General features: G+C 39.1%; 1 protein-coding gene across 3 annotated transcripts in view; it reads right to left on the bottom strand.

The window, feature by feature from the left end:
- Window positions 1-27,700, bottom strand: part of JAKMIP2 (janus kinase and microtubule interacting protein 2) — a 70,290-nt gene that overhangs the window by 20,652 nt on the left and 21,938 nt on the right. For 2 of the 3 annotated variants that reach the window (XM_004280383.3, XM_033406845.2), the window contains exons 7-18: window positions 27,155-27,211; window positions 26,116-26,235; window positions 25,050-25,178; window positions 22,310-22,393; window positions 21,564-21,626; window positions 18,928-19,026; window positions 17,516-17,614; window positions 15,772-15,825; window positions 14,388-14,453; window positions 10,257-10,325; window positions 7,429-7,506; window positions 4,491-4,694 (exon numbers count right to left, since the gene is read on the bottom strand). In XM_004280383.3, the coding sequence (XP_004280431.1) occupies window positions 4,491-4,694; window positions 7,429-7,506; window positions 10,257-10,325; window positions 14,388-14,453; window positions 15,772-15,825; window positions 17,516-17,614; window positions 18,928-19,026; window positions 21,564-21,626; window positions 22,310-22,393; window positions 25,050-25,178; window positions 26,116-26,235; window positions 27,155-27,211 (1,122 nt within the window). The remainder of the gene's footprint in view (window positions 1-4,490; window positions 4,695-7,428; window positions 7,507-10,256; window positions 10,326-14,387; window positions 14,454-15,771; window positions 15,826-17,515; window positions 17,615-18,927; window positions 19,027-21,563; window positions 21,627-22,309; window positions 22,394-25,049; window positions 25,179-26,115; window positions 26,236-27,154; window positions 27,212-27,700) is intronic. The other variant, XM_004280384.3, reaches the window with a different exon arrangement.

Here is a 27,700-nt window from a genome sequence, read left to right as displayed (position 1 = left end):
TCCTGAAGACAAAAAAGTTCCAGAACTGTCTTTGAAATTACCTGTAAACTATAACAAAATTCCAGTAATTTAAATAGCACAGATTTGAAATTGACATTATATAGACTAATTTATAAGTGAAAAGAGTCTTCAAATTTCCTTCTGGCAATCTAAAGGCCTTGTATGTTCATGGTACAGGGTTACACAGGGCAAGCTTGTAATTTAATGCCTCTTTTGGGAATAATTAGAATATGGAGAACTGGAGTTTAAGAAGAAAACAGTGGAAGCTAAACAACGTGATAATATAGAAGGAGAGGTTTTACAATGCAATGTGGGGAGACAAAAGGGAAGCTAGAACAAAGAACAGTTGAACTTGGAAATCATATCTTCCTCTCTCTAAAGTGGTTCTCAACTGGGGGTGATTTTGCACCCCAGATGACATCTGGCAATGTCTGGACATTTAAAAAAGTTAGTTAGTTAATTTATTTTAAAGTGTAATATTCAGTGGTTTTAGTATATTCACAAAGTTGTGCAACCATCACCACTATCTAATCTCTGGACAGTTTTGAATCACATGTGATCACTGGTCACAACTGGGGGAAGGGGTGCAACTAGCACCTAAGAGGTAGAGGCCAAAGATGCTGCTAAACATCCTGCAGTACACAGATCAGTCTCCACCCCCCCACCCCACCCCCGCCATAAAGAATCATCAGGCCCAAAATGTCAGTAGTGCAGAGACTGGGAAATCCACAGATCAGTCTCCACGCCCCCATAAAGAATCATCAGGCCCAAAATGTCAGTAGTGCAGAGACTGGGAAATCCTGCTTTAAAGGAAAGAGGATGAGGTTTGTGCAGGAGAGGAGGGTGTGTTTTGTCAGAAGGACCATGAAATTATGTGACCATGATGTGTGTGACAGTGAATGATAAATGTGTGTGATGTGTGTGCTTGTATTTCCATAGTGCGGCTTATGCTCCAAAGCTACACAGTGAAAGGATAAATTTGCTAGCTATTTCTACCTTGAGTGTGCAAGAACTTCCTTCTCATGTCTGCTGGATGTAGAGGCAAGCACTACACCAATAAAATCATGAGATTACTATGGCATCTATGCAGCCACCAAGCCTGTGCTTGTTGGGCACCTTCTCACATGTTCCGGACTGTGCTGGATGTGATGGAGAATACAGGCAAGGCATCAATTAGTTCCTGATCTCAAAGAACTATCACATCCAGATGGGGAGAAAAAATGTAAAACACAGGGAAAAACAGATTAAGCAGAAAAAGTAAACAATGATGAAGCTATGCACAATTTCATCGCCAACCTCTAATACCCAGTACAGTGTTTAGCACAAAGAAGCTGCGTATACATATTTATTCAATGAGTTAGGTAAGCTACCCTGTGTGCTGCGGGCTTTATGTCTTTTTCCGTCCCATCTGCTTACCAGCCTGCCATCCAGTCTCACAGTAAACTCTATGGAGTCCAAAATAGATCCCTTTTCTACGACTTTTGGTCTCTACTGCTACTAAGTACACCAAGTCCCCCATCATGACTGTGTGAGAGGTTACTGCCGGCTCTTCCTGCTTCTAATCTTGTGCATCCTACATCCACCTACAGTAGCCAGTGTGAACTCTTAGAATGTGAAATGATCACGGCAGTCCTTGAGTTTTAAGGGGGCGAGGAAGAGGGAGAGGGACAGTTAGCCAAGTTGCTCTCAGAATAAAACGCAAACTCCTTCAAGGCCCAGCATGACCTTGGCCTGTCTCACCTCTCCAGATTCATCTCATAACCACCTTCCCTTGGCTCCATGTGCCCCTGCCATACTGGCCTTCTCTCTGCTCCTTAAATATTCCAAACATTCCCATGATAGAGACTTAGCCCCTGCTGACCCTAACTTCTGGGACACCTCGCCAAAATCTTTGTGTGGCTGATTTCTTGGGATTTCTACATTTTCAGAGAGGCCTGCTCTGATCAGCCAGTCTAGAGTGGCTAATCCTACTCCCAAACTCACTCTCATTCTCTCCCTCTCCCTCCCTCCCTCTCCCTCCCTCTCCCTCTCTCACACACACATGCACACATCTTCAGAGCACTTATTGCCACTCTCTGAAATTGCCCTGGCTATTGCTCATTTGCGCTGTTGCTTTTTCCCTCTTCATCGGTAGGATACATGAGAAAAATGACCTTTATGTCTTTCTCCACCATCACATTCCCAGCACCCAGCACAAGCAGGCCCTCAGTAAATGGTTCTGAATGAGTGTATGAAAAGGGTATGGAATGTCGATTTTTTCAGTAGTATGTAGTTCATTGTGTTCATCAGGGAGAGCATTCTGAAGAGCTGGATCTGAACTGAAAAATGAGAAGATTTGGATAAGTGCAGCAGACTCTGAACGACATTTTGGGGTGAGCAGTCAGGAAAACAAAGGCTTGGAGGTGGGAAATCATGGCCTAAGGGGTACGGGAAGAGTTCTGCATGAACAGAGAGGAAGGTAAGCTATGAAGATTGTCTCAAATCTGGGTTTTAGGGGAGGAGTAGCCAGCTACTGAAGGACCTGGAGATAGCACGACTAGACTCAACTGGAAATTGGGATCATGGAGGCTTTTGAGGAAGAATATGACATCAGAAAAGGGGAGAAGGACAGGGGAGACCCCAGGGTTTTCAGCTTGAGTGCTTTGACATATGGTAGTTTTACTAACCAAGACAGGCAGATGGGGAGAGAAGGGAGAAATAAGGATAAGAATGTGTCTTTAGGTATGTTTCATTTGAGTTCACTCTAAAACATTCAAACAGAAATGTCTAATAAGTGGTTAGTGATATGCTCTAGAATTTAGACTGCATTATAAACTTATATATGACAAATCCTGGCCAATGCTTTCTGGAATAATTCTCTCAAATCAAAGCTACTGATTGAAAGGAAAGTAAGAAATAACTGGAAAGGCATATTCTAATGAACATCTGCTTGCGAGACAGAAAATGTCAATGAAACTCTCTAAGGCTTAGAAATATAATGTACTTAATAGTTCAGACTGGGTAACTTAAAACAAAACAAACGGAACCATCTCTTTTGGGAGTGAAGTACCTTAGCTGACTGAAGAGACACAAAAGCATTGACAAGGCTTTAATCATAAAAAAATTTAGATAACTATTTGTCCATCTTAAAAATAAACACTTCTGCGGTTCTATGACACACCTCCTTCTTTGCTGAAATTAATTAAATGCTATTGCAGCCTGAGAAATTTATGCAGAGGACATGTTCATTCCCTTATAGAAGGGAAGAATGCCTGCATTAATGCAATGATACCGCACAGTCTATTATTGAAAGCTTTAAAACTCTCTTCAGAGTCAAAATCCAAACCTTTATGATGGAATCTCAAGAACCAGTGAAACAAACATGCATGTGTTTATCATCTCTGGGACAAAATGGCTTCAGAGTTCCCTGTTAACTTGGGTAATTTGTTAGCCTGTAAAGATCCACAAAAAATCACCCCTGTTCCTCTTCTACTCACCTTGATCTCTAATGACCACGTGATTCTTACCTCCCGTAGAGCCCATCTGGATTTCGTACCAGTTGCTCATTTCAGCTTATGAGTACCGAATACCCTAGCTTGGAACTTTCAATTCTGGAATTATTTCAGAATCTGCTTTTTGACCAGGACCCTAGTCTTTGCCTGTCAATCTGTGACATGAACAAATAGTTGGAATTAAGAATTTTGGCTATAAGTTAATATTGGGTGTTTATTTTGAGCCTTGCCGGTCTAGATAAATCATATAAATTATAGATGATTCAAGCTGTAGAAGACAGCACAGTGCAATGTTTCTGTGCACTGGCCTTGGAGTCAGGCCGATCTGGGGTGTAATTCTGGCTCTGTTGCTTACTGTCTGTCATCTTGGGCCAATCACCTAAGCACTCTTTTCTTCAGTATCATGATCTCTTAAGCTGGGATAGTGAGAATACTTACAGTAGTGGGCTATTGCCAAGATTAAATGAAACAATGGAAGTAGAGCCCTTAGTTTAGCTCCTGACCTATAGCACATGCCAGTAAGTAAGAGGCAGCTTCCATGCTTTGTTGCTGTTGCTGTTTATTCTGGGAATAAAGAGAAAGGTCCTTGTTCCCTTTTACCCTCTTCGGATTATTTGATCAGGCTAGGTTATGGACTGGGATGAGTAACAGCGGGGAAGCATTATCTGTGTCCTGGACTGAGTCCCAGAGAGTCCCTTCCCAGCATAAGGGACATAATCAGGCTCCATGAGATTCAAGGGGTGTTTCATGACAAAGTAGTTGCAAAAACAGTAGCATGACACAGTGCTTCTGAAGTGCCAATTCTCTTCAGATTAATTCATTATAAAACCATGGTCCTGTTTCTGAGTGTAGGTGAAAAACAACAGTTACTTATTTTACTCTTTGAAAATAGCTTCTAGCTCCCAGGCTTCTCCATACTCATACTCAACACTATGTACTGAGCACTTGGTCCCATTTTCTTAGTACCACCCAACACAGATGTAGTGACTACATCCTCACCTGATGGGCTTGCTGTAAGAGCTCCATTCTCTCCTGTAGAATCTGACAGTCGTACTCTCTGCTCTTCCTCAGCATCTGCCGCCGTAACTTTTCCACTGCTGTCCTCAGCTCCTCTTGCTGTTTTTCAGTTAATAATTCACCAAACTTGATAACAGTTTCTTGCTGCAGAGCATTGTACAAAGTCGCTTCTAGTTCCTGGATTCTCTGGCAAATAGAATTAGAAAACCTTGGAATTTAGCATCTTACCTGTGGTGTGTGAATGTACACGTGTGTACATGTGGAGGGATGTATTATTTTAGTCTCACAGGATCCTAGCAACAAAATAAATTTCAAAGCTTATCCAGCTTAGGGACTATCCTGATGGTGCAGTGGTTAAGAATCTGTCTGTCAGTGCAGGGGACAAGGGTTTGATCCCTGGTCTGAGAAGATCCCACATGCCGAAGAACAACTAAGCCCGTGCGCCACAGCTACTGAGCCTGCACACCACAACTAATGACCCCGTGCACCACAACTACTGAAGCCCGCACTCCCAGAGCCTGTGCTCCGCAACAAGAGAAGCCACTGCCATGAGAAGCCCACACACTGGGACTTCCCTGGTGGCGCAGTGGTTAAGAATCTGCCTGCCAATGCAGGGGACACGGGTTCGAGCCCTGGTCCGGGAAGGTCCCACATGCCACAGAGCAACTAAGCCCATGCGCCACATCTACTGAGCCTGTGCTCTAGAGCCCACGAGCCATAACTACTGAGCCCGTGTGCCACAACTACTGAAGCCTGCTTGCCTAGAGCCTGTGCTCCACAACAAGAGAAGCCACCGCGATGAGAAGCCCGCGCACCGCAACGAAGAATAGCCCCCGCTCGCCACAACTAGAGAAAGCCCGCACGCAGCAATGTAGACCCAACACAGCCAAAAATAAGTAAATAAACTAAATTTATATATAAAAGAAAGAAGCCTGCGCACCGCAACGAAGAGTAGCCCCCCACTCGCCACAACTAGAGAAAGCCCGCGTGCAGCAATGAAGACCCAACTCAGCCAAAAATAAATAATTAAAAAAAAAAAAAGCTTCTCCAGCTTAAATATCCTTTTGATGATCCCCTTTATAAGATGCCATAAGGATCATCTAGCCAATACGTGAACTACTCCGATGATGGAGAGTTTGTTCTTTTTCTTGGGATCCTGTCCATGTCACATACTTTTCATTTTTAGGAAGTCCTTACTTTGTTATAATAACTGTATATCCTTCTATTCTCAAATGTAGCTGAAAATAAGTTTGTTCTCTCTTTCATTTGACAGATATTTAAAGACATCTATCGTGGTGGTCATATTTTTAGAAATAAGCATTGAAAAGTGGTCCAAGTTGGAATAAAATACTTGAAATTGGAGATATTTCACACACACAATGCCACCTCTCTTCCACATGACACACCTCTGAAGATGGCTTTATAGTCTCCATTTTTTTCTTATAAAAATAAAAATTGAGAAATATAGCCTAGAGTCTTTGGAGTTGGTCTGTTTTTTAATACTCTGAGATTTATAGTTGCTCTAGCTATAAAATGCTTCCTTGAGGCTTTTCTTTTTTAGATGAAGAGTCTACTGCTTCTTATATCCCAGTTTTCTTTTCTTTCACATGCTTCAGATACAGTTACCAAAATCTATCATCTTATCCCCTGTGACTCTGACATAGGTGAAAGGACACGCCCTGGTGAGGGATGTTCTCCAGGCTCCTGTCCTGGACTAAGCAGGTCTCATCTCTTAAAGGTTAAATATATTAATAATTATCTGAATGAGTCTTCAGTCCTGGAACACACACACATGCAGTTTAATCTTACCGTGTGTAGGTAGAGAAGGCAAGGCTAAAAGGATAGGAAGGGAGGGAAAAATTACCTCCTTCTTTATTCTCTAATCAGCGGCCAATACTCATCCTCTCCTTTCCCCATCATCAGTGCTCAGAATCTCTTATTCATCTTGGGTGGGGAGTACTAATTCATCTTTGATATAAGCAGGGGCTAAGTGCTTCACTCTTTTCCCAAAAGTGACTCAGGCTGCTTCCAGGAAAGCATTATAAAAACCTCTACTAGCAACTCCTCAAAATGTTCCTCTTTTTCTCTTGAGTCATTACAGTGTATTACGGTGGGGGGCAGGGTGGTGTCCACACGGAGAGAAGAAGTGCAAGCTGTAGTCCAATATTAGGAATGATGCTTTATGAATTTGGTTCGGGGGGTGGATCAAATGTGCTCCTCCTTCAGCACAATCTTCTGGAGGAGAGAAAAAGGCACAGCCCATTTCCCCATATATTCTTTTTTTTAATTTTTAAATTTTATTTATTTTTTTATACAGGAGGTTCTTATTAGTTATCCATTTTATACATACCCATATATTCTTACTGTGGCTGGATGATGGTAGTTAAGGCCACAATGTCTGGAGTCAGATAAACACTACCTACTTGTGTACCAAGCTGGACCAAGTTCTTTCTCTCTCTAAGCCTTCATTTTCTCATATGTAATATATAAATAATAATATTCCCTATACCTCTTAGGGTTGTTGTCAGAAATAAATGAATTAAAAATATGTATCACATTAAATACATCATTATTCTATCCCTAGATTAGGCTCCCCAACAATCAGATTTGATTTAATAAAATTTCTCTTTGATCTACATTGCCATCCAATCTGTTGTTCATTTAAATATTATTTAACAACACAATTCAATTTTTTAAAAAATCAAGTATAATGAAATATTTATTAACTATTATAAGAGTATTGTAACAGCAAAGAACTAGAGATATATTTCTTCTAGAATGAGAACTGGAAACCTCTGAATAAATGAGCTGCACGTTGTGGTCTATTCAAATACATGACATGACAAATTACACAGGATGCTTTCCTCCAGAGCATGTAATCGTAAACACTCAGAGTGTCTCCAATGCTTGTTGTACCTACCATATATGCTTGGTCGAGAGCTTGTTTCCTGTAGTCTAGTTCTTCTTCCAGATAGCCTTTGATTTTGCAGAATTGTTCCTAGAAAAAAGGGCGACATTAATAGATAGAGTCAGCTTAGTTAATGAGAAAGTGATATATAAATTGTATTGATTAGCGTTTTCTCTAAGTCCACTGTAAGACAAATCACTAGTATTTGTAGGGTCACAGATTTTGTCTTTTAGGGAAATAGTTCAACTTTTATAGTTTCACACAGGGAATGTACAAATCAATGGAAAGAAGAAAAAATATATAACAAACAATCCACATGGAATGTCTTAAAGGATTTCTATACCAATTTAAGAGTATGTCATTAAGGATAGATTTTTGTTTGTTTGTTTGTTGGTTTGTTTTTTGGCCTCACTGCACGACATGTGGGATCTTAGTTCCCCGACCAGGGATCAAACACATGCCCCCTGCTGTGGAAGCACGGAGTCTTAACCACTGGACTGCCAGGTAAGTCCCTAAGGGTAGACTTCTGACAAGATAAATGCTATAGATGCTAATAAATATATCTGTGTAAATATACTGAGATAGTATATTTTTGTAAGAATGTCATGAAATGTAATAGAGCAAAGTTGTATAATAAAAAACAATTTATTCAAACTCATCTGTGTATCATTAGCAAACACAAAGATAATTTAGAGAGTGGGCACAAAGTTAACCACACATATTGCTCCATCCACATACCAACTAACTGACCAATTTATCCATCTGCCCGTCTCGCTAAGACTTATGAAGGGGTGGTGGAGGCAGGGGGTTGGGGGTGGGCATCTGCTTTAAGAAGAGTCACGGGGGACTTCCCTGGTGGTCCAGTGGTTAGGACTCTGTGCTCTCACTGCAGGGGGCATGGGTTTGATCCCTGGTCAGGGAACTTGGACCCTGGTGTGTCCTAAATAAATAAATAAATAATTTAGGATGGCAAATTGCATGCTGTATGTTTTTTTACCACAATTTAAACTAAATTTTATTTTAAAAAGAAAGAAAAAAATAAAAGAGAGTGGAGGCAATTCCACCCACAGTGCCACTTAATGAGTGAGTGTCTGCTCTTGCTGCAAAGCCAGAGTGAGCTGGGAAACGTAAATCTGATGTTCCCTTGCTTGTCCTCAGTTTTTGTGTGGCTCTCATATTGTGAGCATCTTGCCATTGGCATTAAAAAATGTATCTTTGTATAGAACATAGCTCCAAGCACAAGTCCATTCTTTCCCTGTATGCTTAACAAGGAACAAGGGCCTCATCCAACACTGAAGGTAAACTTGATTGCATCAACTTTTGAGAGAGGATATGTCTGCATGCGATTTTGCTAGTGACTTTCCTAATTACCTCTGAGCTGCAGTGCCTAGAACAGTGTAACAAGCTGATTGCTTAATTAATGTTTATGCATTTAAAGAGTTCAAGGGTATTTTGAATATAAACAGTTCTTGTTATATGTTTTGACTTTACAGCCTAACCTGTTGGTAAAATGTAAGTCCCGTGTAAAATACGAGCTAATGATTTGTAAGCTGTCACATGCTATATAAATTCAACTTGTTGTTCTTACGATAGGATTCCCCAACCTGATAGGAATCACTACCTGACTTTTAGTAATAATGATAACAGTAATGACCGTACTGTTAAAAAAGTCTATGTATTGCTGTAAGTTAAAAATGACCAATTCCCAGGCCTGGGGATTTAAAAAACAAAAGCTAATAGTGGCAAACTACACACAACGTAAAATTTATAATCGTAACCACTTTTAAGTAGTGTTAAGTATATTCACAGATAAGAAAGTTTCACAGAAACAAGTTTCACAGAAACTTTCTTATCTTCAGTAGTGTTAAGTATATTCAGTGTTATGAGACCAATCTCCAGAACTCTTTTCATCTTGCAAAACTGAAACTCCGTACCTATTAAACAGTAACTCCCCATTTCCTCCTCTTAGCTCCTGAGAACCAGCATTTTGCTTTCTGTTTCTATGAATATGACTACTGTAGGTACCCTATATTAGTAGAATCACACAGTATTTGTCTTTTCGTGACTGGCTTATTTCATTTAGCATAATGTCCTCAAAGTTCATCCATGTCATAGCATGTGTCATAATGTCCTTACTCTTTAGAGGCTGAATAATATTCCATAGATGGATATACCACATTTTGCTTATCCATTGACAGACACTTGGGTTGCTTCCATGTTTAAGCTATAGAGAATAATGCTGCTTTGAACACAGGTGTACAAATCTCTCTTCAAGAGCCCGCTTTCAGTTATTTTGGGTGTACTCCCAGAAGTGGTGTTGCTGTATCATATGGAAATTCTATTTTGAATTTTTTGAGCAACGACTAACCATACGGTTTTCCATAGCAGCTGCACCATTTTACATTCCCACCAACACTGCACAGGGTTCCAGTTTCTCCACATCTTCATCATCACTTGTTATTTTCTGATTTTTGTTGGGTTTTTTTGATAGTAGCCATCTTAATGGGAGTGAGGTGGCTTGGGGATTTTTAATACCAAAGTTACACCCATCATTTCTGTCAATTTGGTGGAAAAATTATTTAGCATAAGAAAGAAAACACCTAACTGGATTTTCTTCAGCATTAGTTCTGGAAATACTACAAAATTACAACATGATATTTCTGGAGGCTATAACTTGAAATTGTGGGGTACTTCTGGGCATTCTGTTTCACAGTCTATACACAAAATAATGGCAAGGCTACAAACTTCCATCCGTGCCAGATAAAACTGCTAGAAAACAGTTGTTTTCCATTTGTCTTGTCAATTTTTCTTTTGTTTTCTGACATCTCATTTTTACTCACCATGTCACTTTCCAATTCCATCATTTTCTGGTGCAGGGCAGCCTCTGCTCCTTCAATTTGCTGGATCCACTAAGGGGTAAACCAGACACAAGTGTTTGACATGATTGCTTGACATGGTGTAAATGGTGCTGCCTCCTGAGCTGCTTAGTGTCTCTTCCCCTTATATCTCAGGAAGCAGACTAAGAATTGGAGTGAAAACTTAGTACATTTTAACTCTTAGCTCAGAAACAAGTTTATAAATTTCCACTCATTCATTCATTCTTCATTCAACAAAAGCCTTCATTGATATCTACCATGTGTGAGGCAATGTGCTAGGTAATAGGGCTGTGATGGTGAATAAGACCAACACATGTTTTGCCCTCATTGGAGGACACCATGGGAGGCTTTCTTGGAAATGACAATTGCACTGGGTGTAAGGAATGAGTCAGAGATGACTAAGCAAAGGTGAGGGGCAAGTTCCAAGCAGAAGGTATGTCTAATTCTCCATGATTGGAGGGAGCATGATGAAAGAAAGAAGGCCAGGTGAATCTGGAGAAATGGCATTTTTTTCAGTATATGACACTGATTACAGCTAAATGTTGAGGAATCATTTTTGTTGAGTGGAGACAAATTTTAAATCACACAGAAAGAACTTATCTTTCCTAACACTTAGAATATATCATTCTGTTAGATGGTGTTGATATTAGCACAGATCAATACCCTGAATGAATTTAGACTTTGAATAATATACTGTGAGCCTACCACATATATGGTTTCAGAGAATAAATTGTTATAATGGGTCTCCATCAAGTTAACCATAAGCTTATCCCTCAGGGAGGCAATTGGGCAAATAATTAAGTGTGTGGGTCCTAGAGGCCGACTACCTTGGGTCTAATCCCAATCCTAGCTTTTCATGGCTATGTGGCCTTGAAATGTTACCTGGTTTCTCTAAGCCTCAACTTTCTTATCTGTGAAATGGGATTAATAATAATGTGAAGATTAAAGGATGTAATAAACCTAAGGTCCTACTGACAGTGTACTGCACGTACTAGGTAACCAATACATTCTTGTTTTTGGTTAACATTCATTTTTGTACTTCCACACTGTTAGAAATTTGCCTCACTACCAACTATTTCTTCTTAGTTTGTTTGTGATAAATTATGTGGTGTACTGAGCATTTTTCTATATACTAAAGCCTTGGTATTCACAAGGGGCCACCATATCCAACAGCCCCTTGGCTGTAAGGAACATGGGGAAAGAAAAAAGGCCGTGGAGACTGGAGAGGTGCTAATCTCTCAGCTCTTGTACGTACACATGGCTTCCCTCATGAAACAAATTTCAGTCCAAAGTCATGGGTTTCTTGTAAACACCCTCATATTGCAATTGTGTACCATCAAGCTTTATTAAAATGCTTCCTCTTGCTTGCTGCCATTTACCATTGAGAAACAAATTCTCTTGTGTACCATGTTTTTTTTTTTTAATATTTACTTATTTGGTTGCGCTGGGTCTTAGTTGCAGCAGGCGGGCTTCTTACTTGTGGCTCGTGGGCTCCTTAGTTGTGGCATGCATGTGGGATCTAGTTCCCTGACCAGGGATCGAACCCTGGCCCCCTGCATTGGGAATGCGGAGTCTTAACCACCGTGCTACCAGGGAAATCCCACACTATGTTTTTAAGAGAACCGTGAAGTGAAGTAGTCCGGTCATGGGCTTTAGCTATAGATTTGTATGTTGGCCCCTGACTCTGACTACATGGATGATGCAGGATGAGGAATGAATAGCCCAGGCCACAGTTTTCTCACAGATAAAATGAAAATAGTGGATGAATATAGGGTGGTTGTGGGGAGCAATGAGATAGTGCACAGACAGTATTTAGCATAGTCCCTGGCCCGTAACATGTCCTCACATAAGGTCACTGCTCTTATTATTTTTAATACGAAGTCACAATAGGATTTCCTTGTTGGAAATTTGTCTAGGCTCAACCTCTGGCTAAAGGTCACACTCTCAGATGGTAGAGAGATAATTCAAATGTGTGGTCTCAGGAAGTTCAAGATGATATTTACAATTACTTGGAGGTAGAAATGTTTATCTGTGAATCCCGAACATGGGGGGAGGCGGTGACTTTAGCTTATGAATTGCAAAGATTTGCACAAAAGGCAATTGCACAGACCATGAGCATTTTAAGGACAAGCTTGTGTCTTATTCAGCTGATTCCTCACTTTCAATCACAGTGCTAAGCGCATAGGCATCACCCCTTGACTGTTTAATCCGAACCCCTCACACCTGTTTTGCAAAGGAGGTAAGTGGAGGCACGAACTAATACGTCAAAGCTTTACTAGAACAGTTCCTACGTGCTGTAGGGTACTTTCTGCTTTTAGTAGGAAGCTTGAGGGAACACTTGCAATAAAGAATCATAGCCCTTCATGACTCCAACTGGATGAGATGTTCTGGTGTGAAAAACTAGGAAAACAAAGAGTGAAAAACAGATTCCAGAGTTGCCCTTGTGGAGCGTAGAGTCTAGTGAACTACAGAAAAAAAAAAAAAAAAAAAAAGTGTGGTTGTATTACAGTTGCTAAAAGCCATGGTAGCAGAAGCACAGGTCACTGTGGGAACACAGAGTGAGAAGACCTAACTGGGCTTGGGTGAATAGGAAGGCTTCCCCATGTATGGGAGGGTCTAATGATTAAGATTTAGCCAGACAAAGGTAGAAAGGGAAGAAGAGAAAATCTAGACAAAAGGAACAGTGTAAAGGACCAAGGGATGAAAATATGTAGAGGTAGACAGAGACAGAGACAGAGATAGAGTGATAGAGAGACAGAGAGCAAGAGGAGAGAGAAGAGAGGAGAGAGGAGACTGGAGCCCCAAAAGGATCTGTGCATGGCTGGACCTTGGTTGGTGACCAAGGAAGGAAGTGGGGTGCTGGAGAAATAGGTAAGGGCCAGTTCCAAGGGGGCCCTCTTGCCAAATTTTGGATTCTAGACCTATGTTAGGGACAATGTGGTGCTATTAATTTGATCACAAGAGGAAAGGGAAAGTGATAAGGTCTGTTATTAAATTGTGAAGGGTGGAAGTTTTCAAAAGAGCAAATCCCAGATATTTCACATGAAATACTTCAGTATGTGTCCCTAACACTTAAGGTCTTTTAAGAAATAACATAACCACAAGGCCATTTCCACACTTTGCAAAATTAATATTAATCCCTTTTGTCATCTGATACCTGGTCCATATTAAAATTTCCCCAGTTGTCAGCAAAATGTCCTTGGTTTCACACTTGGTTTGCTTGAAACAGGATGCAAAAAAGGACCATTTCAATATTTCTTAAGTAACTTTTTATTTCATAGCAATTCTTCCCTCTCCCTCTGCCATTTTTTTAAATGTCATTGTTTTGTTTGAGTAACTTAACTGGGTCATTTGACCAGTAGAATTCCCTCATTTCAGACTGGAGCAAGGTGAATGCTTGCTCATGGTTTCATTTAATTTACAACATGCTTTTTTATGCATTTAGAAATTAAGAAAGCATCTCAAGGAACTTATAGTACATAAGTTCTTACTTTACCCAGCCATGTACACGTGACTGTCAACTATGTGCTGATTCTCAAGGTGCCCTGAATACAGCCAGTTACCAGGTTTCTTCACTTGGCTCTTTCCTTTTTTCTCTCTCTTGCATTTACCAGGTTTAGACACAAGGGGGTGAGAGAACGCGCAGTGTTGCTCTTCTGACAGTCCCCAGATGGGCTTTCTAAATGAAGGTGCAGGGAGCCACCACAAGTTACAGAATCAGTTGGAATAACTGGTAGGTATACACCCAAGGAAAAGCCCACAGACAGAGCCATGTTCCAATTTACCACTTAACAAAACCCTTCTTTATTGGTTTCCCAGCTTGGTAAGGATGGCTTAAGTAATGTAATCCAGGTTTTGCATTTTTACAGAATTATATTTTTAAGAGACTTCAAAGCAAGAATTATCCACCCACCCTAAATCAGTGTGTAGACTCTTGTTTTGTGTGTTCTCATTCTATCTGGGTTATATCACCCTGAAGAATAAAATATTTATTAGGTATTCAATAATGCAAAATCATGTGCAAAGAGATTGTCCTTCAACCCCAAGTGTTAAGCCAGACACTGAGATGATTTGAATGTTAGTATGATTTATTACCTTTTCTGCCAGGGACAGCACAGTGCTGGCCTGAATTATAGCCACTTGCTCTTCATTTCTTAAATTCTGTGGCGGGGGTTGAAGGGGTGGGGAGAAAGAAAATAAGCTGAAAACACTTTTTGACATTTATACTATCAGAAGATACTGCCTAACTTGCCTGCCACATACGCATGCATAGAACATTCACAAACGGCCTATTCTATTTAGTAATAATTCCTAACAAAGAGTTCATTCAAAAGCTGTAAAAAGTACATTAAATGTGATGGTTTTATATCTCTAGTGCTGACTTGATTTTGTTTCACTGTAAGCATACTGCATGAATAGTCATAAGAAAAGCAGAAACCAAAATGAAATAAAGACAGTGGGAAGCAGCCACACAGCACAGGGAGATCAGCTCAGTGCTTTGTGACCACCTAGAGGGGTGGGATAGGGAGGGTGGGAGGGAGACGCAAGAGGGAGGAGATATGGGGATATATGTATATGTATAGCTGATTCACTTTGTTATACAGCAGAAACTAACACACCATTGTAAAGCAATTGTACTCCGATAAAGATATTAAAGAAATGAAATAAAGAGTAATCTCTTCACAGCAGTTTGATGTGATTTAATCGATTTTGTTCTCTCCTTTGGTAATTTTTCAAGGGAAAAAAAATAGTGTGACTATTTCAACCTACATACATCATTCATCTAGTATCTCAATGAATGGTCCTCCCACTGAATTAATATGGCTTGACCCTGTCTGGAAGGTGTTTTTAGAAAGAAAAGGGATTATAGTTTCCTAGCGCATTTTTATGGGGCTGCCACCAACCCTACTGTTTAGCAGCATCTGCAACTGCATGACTGATTAATTTTACCCCCATGCCTCCCAGCAACAGTCAGAAGGTAATTAGCTTTAATCAGCGCACACTCCATTGGCATTCAAACCTGAAACCTGCGCATGAAAAGCACCTTACCAGTTCCCACTTCTGCCACTACCTTCCAGAGATCCTTACAATCCCTTAGCTGAGTGGTTTGATAGATTGCTGATTCTTTTCCAGAAGCCGCATGCTTAAGTGAACCTGCTGTCTCACTTGCTATTATTTTTTTGTTTTTTTCTATTTATTTATTTAATTGAAGTATAGTTGATTTACAATGTTGTGTTAGTTTCAGGTGTACAGCACAGTGCTTTAGTTATACACATATATATGTATAACTACATATATACATGCATATATATGTGTATAGCTACATTTTCAGATTCTTTTCCCTTATAGGTTATTACAAAATACTGAGTATAGTTCCCTTCACTTGCTACTGTTTTACACGTAATGCATTGGCAAGTATTTCTTGCTTCTCTTTAGGCAAATGCATATCTTTACTGTACTTAAACAATTCATGACTTACCCCGTTATCACCCAAGATATCAAGCTGCTTTATGAGATCAGGGATGTTCACATCCTGCAAAATCAAGGAGATTCATTCAAGTCGTGGCTTACCATTCTATCAGTGCCTGCCTGAACCTTGAGTTAGAGAGGACATTTTGAGACCTGCTCTTCCTTGGTTCGTTTTCAATCAGGCACAGCTGGTTTTACATTTCCACTTTGCTTCATAGAAGCTGTGTGAACCTGGGAAAACTACTTAACAGTGCATTTTCAATTTCGCCAACTGCAAAATAAATACTTTCTTCATAGGCTGATTTGAGGATAAAGAGATTGTACATGAAAGCATCTAGGATGTACTAAGGACTCAGGATTTGCTCAGTAACTCTTTTTCTTATAATTGTTGAAAATTGTTTCAACTGTGGTAGATTTCAAGTATTAAGAAAAGTAACAAGAAAGAAATTTAAATAACCAACCAATTTCATTCTAATTAATGGAATTCTGACCTGGTTGAGATTTTGACTGCCACATAGAAAACTGCAGAGCAGTTCTATTTTTTAGGTGTTTAGCATTAATTCCATCCTATGGAAAACAGCTGATTTTTATTATAGTCCCTGAGTCAATTTGAAGCAGCTGAACTCCATTTAAAAGAGTTCCTTTGTATATAAACTACATGCACTGATTAGGTTGTTTGTGATTTATCTAAAAACAAAACATCTAAGGAAAAGACAAAGTAAAGTGCTTCTCATTGAATTAGAGTTGAATCAAAAAATTGCTTTGGTTTACAAATTTTCACGCAGCCCAGGAAGGCCAGAAGTTTAAACAACATAAGAGTGGTTTAAGACAGAAGTCAAAGAAGCACAATTTTCGACCTAATTTCCCCCCCATTAGTACCACGTTATCCTTTTACTCAGGTTCAGATAACAGTTTAGCAGATCCCTACTGCCAGAAATACAGAAGTCTAGCTCAATCTCAGAGGTAGAGAGAAGGCAACTAAAGCAGGTATATTTGGCGGCTCAGAGTGGGAACAGGAAGGGCCATGCAGAAGGTAAGGAGAGACCAGAAAGAGCGGGAGGCTTCCTAGCCTTACCTCTGGAATAGTCAGTCACTATGTGATTCTGTTACATTGAGGGACAATATATCTTCCAGGAGATGGAAGCACCTCCATTTGACCTTAATATTTAAAATGTATCACTAAAGATGAAATTATATTTTGTCTAAGTGAGCAACATGTTATAATCCCCAAGGCCTTCCAAAAGTGAAATCCTCCCTAAAACACCCATATCAAAAGAGATGGTGGGCAAGATGATTTCAAGGTTTCTTCTAATACTGAAATTCCAAGATGATGAATTCCATAGCAATTAGAACAGCACAACAAAGGGACTCAACAAATACCTTTTTATCTGGCATCCTTGAGATATGTTTCTTAAAATATTGAATTTATTTAATATTTCTTCCAGATAATCAAGGGTAATTATCTTAATATTTTGATTCTGTATCACTCTTTACGTTACTGTTCTAAATAATCATGGCTTCCTAGTTTTTTGTTTTTGTTTTTTTTTGCTGTTACCATTCATACATCTGTCACACATTTATTTTGTGTATGTTCTGTCGATTTTCCCATAGATGTGACTATTTTCAGTTCCTACATAGTTTGTATCAAAATGACAACCAGTGACCGAAAGACAAAACAGTCACAAACAACCTCCCCTTTTCCAATTCCCAGTTTTTCTACTGTCTACAACATACACAGGGAAACATCTGCCTACCTTGACACCTTCTTTCATACAGTAGATCTGTAGAGCACTCACACCATCTGAGAATGGGTGAATTTGCAGATTAAATGGAGGGGATCGTCTCTCTCTTTCCTTGAAATACAGTGAAGAATATGTGCAAATTAAAAAAAAAAGCAACAACTGATTAATCACTAAACCAGTTGTCTGTGGCCTCTATGCTATTTCAGCAGCTTATCAATATGCCATTTGGCAAAAAAAAAAAAAAAAATCGAACTCAAGATCTTCATGCTTGAATTTAATGGAAAAGAACTGATAAGTCAACTAAGAGATGTGGGAGAAGAATTTAACATGGTGTCATCCAGTTTTGCAAATTTTTTTTTTTTTTTTTTTTTTTTGCGATATGCGGGCCTCTCACTGCTGTGTCCTCTCCCACCGCGGAGCACAGGCTCCGGACGCGCAGGCCCAGCGGCCATGGCTCACGGGCCCAGCCACTCTGCGGCCAGTTTTGCAAATTTTTGGATCAAGGAAATGTGGGAAGTGGAGTTCCATTTTAAACTACATGAATATTTAGAGCTTTCAGGTATCACAAAGAATGTTCTTCTGACCATGAAGTTTTATGGCAGCTCATGGTCTTCTGCATATTCAATCCACTCAAGCTTTATTAGTAAGATTTGTGGGCTACCAAAGATGACCTAACTCTTCTTCACTGAAGCATACCAACTACTAACTTTATCCAAACCTAATGTAAAATAACCTCAAGAAGAAATTGTTGGCGAAATAACAAAGAAATCAAATGGGAAATTTTCTTATCCTTTACATATCATGCACATTCAACCAGACCCTATGCCGGATTCTGCATGATACAATCAAAATCTGATTTGATTGATATGTTTTACTTAAAAACAAAGACTCTGAAACTTGGTCAAGTTAAACAAAGTATTTCCTAAAACAAATTACCTTGCTTCTTAGCCTTTTGCATAATGCATTACAGAATAAAAAGTTTACTTACAGATTCAAGGGTCTACCAATAAAGTATTTGTGTATATAGTACATTTTAAAATATAATTCTTGAAGTAATATTTTCCTGAGTCAGAATTCAATGAAGGATGGAAATGATTATTTAAAAGCAATGAAATATTGATAAAGTTTGAAATATATTATTCAAATTATTTTAAAATTATTCATTAGCCTTGTTCATAAAGGCAACAGTGTTGTAAAGTACAGTAACTAAACAGACAATTCTGAGTTGCATCAGTGCTTCACCACGTACTAGTCACAGGACTTGGGCAAGTTATTTAACCTCAGTTGCCTCATCTATCAAATCTTGGTTGTGGTTGTGAGGTCCAATGAGGGTATGTATCTGAAATGCTTAAGCTAGTACCTCACACAAAGAATGGGTTCAGTGCATGTTAATATTTTTATTATCATTATCATCATTTCCTTACTTCTAGCTCTAGATTTCGAAACTCCAGCAGCTCATTCTGGTCTCTGGCATCCTGCAGTTCCTGTTGGAGCCGGTGATTTTCTGCCTCTTGTTTTTCTATCTGATAAAGTAAATCCTCAAGTTAGGTGGACATTGCAAAAAGCATCTACAACTTTGCAAAGCAAGCATGGACAGCATTCATTTACAGGGTGAATAAATTGTCTAGACCATGAAAAAAGTCCCAAGTAGATGTGAATAAACTAAATCTTTGGTTTTCCCTCTAGTTATCCTTTGGTTGAGTTTTTCGGGTCATAGAAGAAAATACTGGAGGATGCCTCCATTCATTGAGATAAAGTCTAGGGACCCTATGAATAGTGAATCTGTCCCTTGCTGTCTGGGACAGTGTCCAAGAACTAGATTAAATGGTGCAAATAATGGAGACTGACACCTCTTATTTCTGGAGTTACAAGTTGTTGAAGAAATATTTTTTTAAAACAGCTCTGATCCTACACAAAAATTTGTTGAATTCCAGTTACGTGCAAAATAAAGCTGAAGTCCTCAATGGAATTCAAAAACCTTAATAATCTGCTCACCAGATTTAGGTGTTATCACTGTCATGTCTACACACACACACACACACACACACACACACACACACACACACACTCACATGTGATCACATACACTTGAATCTAGAAACCCAGATCTACCCTATGTTCTGGTTACTCCAGGAGCTCTGTCTGTGCTCACCTCTGCCTGAAAAGGGCTCCCCCACTCCCTTTTCTACATGAGGAAATCCTATACTTCCTTGATGTCTCCTACCATAAGAGCCTTCCCCTGGCTCCTTAATCCAAGGTGACAACTCTCCCTTCTGTTTTCCCATAGGGCTTTCCTGTAGGACATCTAGTGTAACCTGATGAAGCATGGAATTAAGTTAGTTGTGTACAAACCTGCCTTGCCCTGTACACAGTGCCCACGTCCACAAGGGATCAGAACATTTTCATGATTTGCAATAGGTTTGGGGCTGCCTTCGATATTAGCTGTGTGGGTGGGCCTTCTGTACAGTAACTGTTTAAAATCTTGAATTTAGAAATAAAAAATCAGGGGCTTTTTAATGTAGGGTGAATCTTACTTTCTCAAGGATAAACACTTGAAGTAGAATGTTTAGCTTTATTGTCACTTTGGTTTTCTTTTACTCTTAGAAGCCTGAGCTCAAAAAATTCCCCTTTTAGCCCAAAGAAATCAAGACCAAAGAAAATCAGAAAGAAGACATAATGGGAGTTATTTTTTAGATGATAAATAAATATAATAACACTTATTACTGGGTATCTCGGAAACTACTAAAATCTTCTTTTTCTCATAGTCTCCTGATATAGAAAAATTATAGAAAATAAAGATGGGGGAAAGTGAGATACTATGTAACATTAATTTATGTAGCCAACTCAAGTTTTTTCCACTAGATTTTTGTGGTCTAGTAAACTTTTGAAAGTTTTTAGAAGTTGACTATTTCCTAGAATCTTGGATTGACATCAGAGATGGGATATTTGGGGAGATGCCTGGCTCTGGTGGTTAGCACTAGCCATAATATTAGTGGTTCACAGGTGGCTACAATTCATAGACCAGGGCTAATGTCCATAAAGTTTCTTTATAGGGACCCGCAACCTTTCTGAGAGTACCAGTCCTCAATCCTGGAACACCCACCCCACTTCTATACATCAGCTCTGTCTCTCATCATGTAGAAAGTGAGACAGGACCAGAGGGAGGGGAGGACAAGCGTCTTCTTTACCTTTTCATGCTTACCAGGGTGTTGCAGTTAACTTTTATTACTTGTCAAGGCTAGTGAATATTGGCAGAAACAATCCTAAAATAATTTCTATATAACTTTACATCACCCTACAGAATAATTTCCCTTTTTCAAATGGGCTTTCAAATTCTTTTTCTGTCAAGAATAATATGAGATTATTTTGTAATCGTTTCACATCATCAAAGGGAAATACCAAAGGAAAAGCCACGTTTAAACTTAAAATGATCTCTGATGTATTTCACTGCCCCTAATCAAAAGTCTATGTTCAGCTAACCCAAATTAATTTTATCTATTGGGCCGAAACCAAGCCTTTGCATCTTGATTTGTTCCAACCTCCTGGAAATGCTCTTTTGTGATCTGGATGTATCTTTTGAAATGTTCTTTCATAAAAAATAAACAAACAAGCAGCGAACATTAGCAAAAAATTAACAGTAAGAACACACTCTATGCTAGGTTGCAGCATGTCCTTGCACAAAATAACAGGTCCTATTCAAAGGGTGCTCTTGTAGATGGACAACCACATAGGATGTGTGCATGTGTGGGTGTGTAAATATATATATACGTACAGTACATATACAGTATATATATATGGGTAACAAATCAATAGGTTTCAGGGATCACATCCTTTCAAGTCGGCACAACGCCCAGCGCAGAGCCATGCACACCACGTGCCACTCAACTGATGGTGATGGCAGTGACAGAGATGCAGTTGGGCACTCAGCAGAGGGGAGCACAGCGCCAGAAAAGCCTCCCCGTCCCCTAGCCCCTGTGCCACTCCTGAGAGGACCCCCTGCTGCTCCTGGATCTCTCATCATTCTCTCCTCTGCCCCACTAGGGTGTTGCGCCCCACATACCTTTTCTAAAAGCTCCTGGTTTCTCTTAATGAAAAGTTGTTTATCTTCTACCCAGTGTGAATCCTGTTTGACAAAGAATATCGCGCAGTCAGCATTTCAGAGTGGCATGAAAGAGCATGTGTCGTCAAACCACTTTGCCAGAGCCGTCTTCTCTCCACCCGGATTGTTTGCCTGCCAACGACTGGTAAATGACATCCACCCCGGCCTGCTCCTTATTCCAAGACACTGGGGCCAAAGTTGCCGGGAAAATTGAACCCCCTTTTTATTGTCACTCACTATCCCTATCTTTTTAAGTCTGAATAATCCAGGACCAGCCTTCTGGGGACTCAGAAGTGACCACACAGGCAAAAAGTGAAAAGGGTCAGAATGCACACAGGCTAGATACATATGGATGGAAAACATTAAAATGCAGAACCATAAATGTAGCATAGAGGCAAAGAATGCAGCTTGAGGGGTGGGTCTTGGTCTTAGCAGCTCATGACCACTCTAGGCTATGTGTACAGGGCTCCTCTTCCTCTGGCATTCTCTCTCTTGCCCAGCCTCATTCACTGTTGTAGCTGGGTTCACACTCTGGCCAACCAAACACCAGGGACAGAAACAGAGAGTTGAACATTCTGACACAGTTTGAGAAAGGTCACTGTGGAGGGCCAAGCCGTGTCCTGGATGGGCCCATGCACAGGGTGATCTAGAGGAAGGTCAGTTTGAATTGTCTGCATCTGCAGAAGTGGGAGCAACCAAATGCCTACCTGCCCTTTCTGAGCCAGAGTCGCTTCCAGATCTTCAATTTTGGCTTTATACCTTAGCACCTCTGCCTGGAGTTGCTCTTGAGCCTAGTGAAATTAAAATTCCAGAACTCAGTACGTAAAATGGCAACTCAACATTTTTCTTCCCCTCGTGTTCCTTGATTAGAACTCAACAATTGAGAAAAAAAAAAAAGAATTTTCTATCACCAAAGAATATTTTCTATCTATTTTTACAACCTAAATTCTCTGTGTACAATTTTCAGTGGCTCCCTTTACCATCAGGTTAAAATTCAAACTGTTTAGCTTAGGATTCGAGAACTTCTCTTATATTTCCAATCTTTTCCCACCACTATCAATGCAGGGTCCATCCCTTACCTGCTAGTGATCTCCTTGTTTCCTAAATATGCCTTGTACCTCTCCGCTTCTCTCTTTATTTGAACGACTTCCCCTTCTGGAAAGCCTTCTCCCATTTTGCTTCCCCAAAATCCTTCTGTTATTTTGAAGCCAACTTTGTGCCCTATATTTAAATCTAAATCCAAATCTATGTATGTAGGTATGTATCTATGTATCTATCATGTGTTTTGTGTGTGTGTGCATGCACGTGTGCGCACATCAGCAGTTTGGGACACTGATTTGTACGGAACAACCTTACTTCATTTAGTCTAGTAATTTTTTAGATTCACTTGTATTCTCTCTTAATATGATCCTACTTTTTGTGAAAAATAGCTTTTTTTGTTTTCTGGTCATACACATATTTTTTTTCCTTGTCTTATGATCTGGATAGGTTCAACAAAGTTGAACAAAATCAGTGATGATAAGTATTCTTTTCTCATTATTCGCTGTGAGGAGAATATTTCTTTGGACTGTTAAGTGTTATATTTAGTGTTAGCTTCTTTATCAGGTTAAAAAATTCCAAGCTTCGTTTGCTAAGAATTAATTTAACTTTGTTGGCGCAGTGGTTAAGAATCCACCTGCCAATGCAGGTGACACGAGTTCGATCCCTGGTCCGGGAAGATCCCACATGCCTCGGAGCAACTAAGCCTGTGTGTCACAACTACTGAAGCCCGTGTGCCTAGAGCCCGTGCTCTGCAACTAGAAGCCACCACAATGAGAAGCCCGTGAACCACAACGAAGACCCAACGCAGCCGGAAAAAAAAAAAAAAGAATTATTTTAACTTTGAATGGGTGTTGAGTATAACCTATTTTTTGTCCTTGTCTTGAAGTGATTAGGTCTTCTGTTTTCACTGATACTTTTTCATCTATACTATTTTTGCATTTCTACTTTCTTTGAATTTACTCTACTACTCTTTTCCCAACATCTTGATTTGTTTTAGGCTATTTTGCTCAGAATAGTTAAGTTGTCTTACTTTAATGGCCATAAACAATGCTAAACCTGTATTTTGATGGGAGAGTGAGACTAGAGAAAGAGAACTGGGTTCTATGTCGTCACCTCTCCAAAAAACAAGGCATATGCTATTATTTCAATTGACCAATCCTACACTGCTAAGAATGGGTAGTAAATACTGATAAAGGAATCCACAACTCTTACAGTATTAGGGCACAGACATGAAAGCACACACACACACATCCCTTCCTAATGATTGCTTACGTGTCTATTCCAAATCACAGTGGGTTTTCTTTAATGTTTGCTCTCTATGTATGTGTATGTGCATGTATGTATGTATGCTACCATTTAAAAATATAGCTATAATATCTATCCTTTCCCACTAACCAACTAACAGTAGTTCCTACAACACTCCTCAGTACATTGTAGGTCTTCTAATTAGGAAGTAGGATAAGATCACTGGATGGTCACACTCTTTCTTGCCCCAAGTAAACTAACCTATAAGGAAGTTATGGCATAGTGGTTATGACTGAACTCAGAAGGACGAGGTTCATATCCTAGCTTTTATCTAAGCTACATACCCTGGTTTTAACCTAACTAAGCTACATTTAAATTCTACTAGGCTACTATTTCCTCTCCTGTAAAAAGGAGTTAATAATAGCATCTAACTCATAGAGTTGTTTTAGGATTACATGAGATAATGCATATAAAGTACTCAATACAATGCCTAAAACACAGCAACGACTCAATAAATGTCAAGTATTAGTACTGTATGTGGCTTTTTTAAAAAACAGACTTATGAGAGGCAGTTGCAACATAATGGAAAAAACAACTGACCCAGTATGATATGACTTGGAATCCCAGTTTAGCATTTATTAGCTGTGTGATCTGGGGCAATTCAATTAACCTCTCTGAGCCTCAAATTCCTCTTTTATAAAATACCCACCTTAGGGGGCTGGCACAAGGGTTAAGTGAGATATTGTTAGTGACAATTCTCAGTAAGCTGTCAATGTAATGCTGTGCACTTATTAACTAAGAAAAAGAACTGGCTACCCATTGCTTTTGAAAGATAAAAGTTTTCTTTTTTATTAAGCAAGAAACTAAAAAACATGGATTACCAAAATTCAACATTGTTTAGCTTTGAAAATATAAGTTTTCAAATAGCAAAAATAAGAACTATGTACTCAACTATCTTTAAAGGAACAAAAGCATCGATCTAAGCTGGTTCTAATGTCTCTAGATCCAAGGTTTGTTGACATAAAAGATAAAGCAGTTCAAAACTGCAGTGGAGAGAAGGGTACAGAGAAAGCTACCCTATTGGTACTTTTATGTCTGCAATACTTTTATGCTATGACTGTCGCAAGCCTATTCAGGGCACTCTCCCAGATGTACACTAACCTTGGCTTCTCTTTCAGCATCAATGATGCCTCCAGTCTGCTCCTGCAAGAGGGCATAGGCTCTTTGGAGAGCCTGGTACTCTTTTGTTAATTGTCGGAATCGTAGCTCAGATTCTTCAGCTGCTAGACTCTTGAGGTTAAAAAAAAAGTCAAAAAATAATTATGTTCAGGTCCTGTGTTCAATGTGAAATATTAGCATTTGTCCATTTTTTAAAGAGAAATAAAGGTTTGTATGATATTGGATTCTATGTGATTTTCTTCTTAATTTTAAAGTATGTGTATGGGCACAAATACTATGACACATTCCAGATGCGCATTTCAGAAATATTTAAGTATTCATTAATAAGAGAAGCATTTGCTTATTTATACCTTTCTGATTATTACCCATTTGGGCTTGGATTACAGACAATTTTGGATCCAAATGAGAAAAATGTACACCCAGATTTTGGATCCAAATTTGAGGAGATGGTAATCAGAGTTTTAGTTTCAGTTCCTTTCAATACATTCATATCTAACAACTTCTTCCCCAGATAAATGATAAAAACATAGTTTTACAGCGTTAGGTCCCAAACTTCAGAGCATAATACAATCATCAAGGCGTTCTGTGAAAAATGCAGATTTGGGGGTTCCACCCTCAAGATCCTGAGTCAGGAGTTGTGTGGTCCAGGAACTTTCATGGTAATTGAACCCCCTAGATAGTTCAGATGAAGGTGGCCAACAAAGAAACTTGGCTAAACACTGTCTTAGACTTATTTAAAAGCTGTTCCTCTAAGCTTCTTCTTTGGTTCACACCTCCTCTGGATGAAGAATCTGGAAGAATAATTTTATTTTGAAAGAAGTCTTCAAGTTACAGAGCTGAACTTCAGAGAAGTTTCTACAAGGGCTACATAACATAGGTGAAGCTATTTCTAAGAGGTAACAAAGTCAAGCACAGTCTCAAAATTGGTCACTATTATGAGATTATGTGCTGTTCATAAAGCAGATAAAAAGTGAAATGGTGTTTCTCCCCCTTCAAGGAAAGATGTGGTGACAATATCACAAAAGGAGAGAGAAGTGAAAAAGCTTACTTCATCCAAGTCATCATCAGGAGTAGCTGGCGTTCGGTCTGTTCTAAATGAGGCCATGGATGATGTTTCTGAATCCATGGAGTCCTCATCGTAGCCGATAAATGGGTCCAAAACAGGCCTCTAATGGAGGGACAGTACATATTTACCAATAAAACTTACAGTGGGGAAAGTCAACATATTATTAAAGCACTGTCAACTGGCAAACATGCAAATGAACAGAGAAGACATAGATCCTTTAATGCTTCTTTGATGAAATAAACATATTAGGCATGAACACAATAATTCCAATAAATGTTTGTCCTACGTTATTTCACTTCTGATATTTCAGAGGAAGATTCATTAATATTTGGGCTCTTCATAAAAACACTGTATCCTCTTTTATGTTACATTTTATACCATGATGATTTTATGTCATTTACTCTGTCCAGTATTTAAAATATAATTAAGGAATTCTGAAAGTCCAGGCATCTATGGGAAGGGATTATCAACTCATATCATCTAATTCCACATCCAAATCAAATGATGCAATTGTTAAAAGCAAAAATCAAACACACTGACAAATTAAATAACAAAACTTTGTGGATTATAAGAGGCTATACAGATATTCATGGATTGAGAGTATCATTATCAATAATATTGCCCAAGTGAATAATGAAAATATATTAATCAATTATAGGATGGGTACCAGATGCTAATATTATTCAGGGGAGACATCAAATAATAAGTATCTCTTTCATGTTCTTGGAGTGTGACTCTCCAGCTTGTCAGATAACCCTTTCTATGTCAAACCTAGTGGCTTCTTCACTAAGAGGAACTCATATTAAAGCAAACCCTTTCAGGTTAAGATCCACAACGCAATCATTTTTGGACTTCTGAGAACTGTCAAGAGAAGAGGTTTTCTTCTGGCAGATAAACCCCAGGGTTTGCTGCAATTCAGGAACATGTGATTTATCACATCTTTGCAGGAAGATTCCTTGGCAAGCCTCACTTCTCCGGCTCTGTGTGTGGCAAAAGCCTGATAACCTAGTTTTCTCATTACCTTAATTGGCTTGGAACTTCTTCTATGCTTTCTCCTACGAATGAGCTTTTCCCGGTCCTGGAAAATAGATTAACGACTTTTCAGATCTTGAGTTGGTACATATCTCCCCGTAGGGTTTTGGGTTTTTTTTTTCCCCCAAAGACAGAGTTGTTTTTCCCCTGAGGCATTACATATTTCTATTTAAAATAAGATTATGTTTTGTAAATTTTGGCAACTTTGGGTTTGATACTTAAGTATTTTCAAAGGAAGGATATTCTACAACCTTTCCTGATTATGTGGATCTGAGAGCCTCACAGTCAGGAAGTACACTGTGTACACTGTGTTGCTAATTGGATTTCAAGTGTGTTATACTTGAAATCAAGAACAAAATAGTCATTCATGTTCTCCCAAAGCACAATTCTTCAATTTTCTCAGATCCCAAATTATTTTAAATTTAGGTGTGGAAAAAAATATTATTTTATTTTAAAGAATAAAACATTCTTTTCACTTAATCACTTGAAAAGCATAGAAAGCTATCTTTTGACTATGTTTGGATCCTTGTTCTCA

Source organism: Orcinus orca, chromosome 3 (assembly GCF_937001465.1).
Source record: "Orcinus orca chromosome 3, mOrcOrc1.1, whole genome shotgun sequence".
NCBI classification, from domain to species: domain Eukaryota; kingdom Metazoa; phylum Chordata; class Mammalia; order Artiodactyla; family Delphinidae; genus Orcinus; species Orcinus orca.
This window is presented reverse-complemented; position numbering and strand designations above follow the sequence as displayed.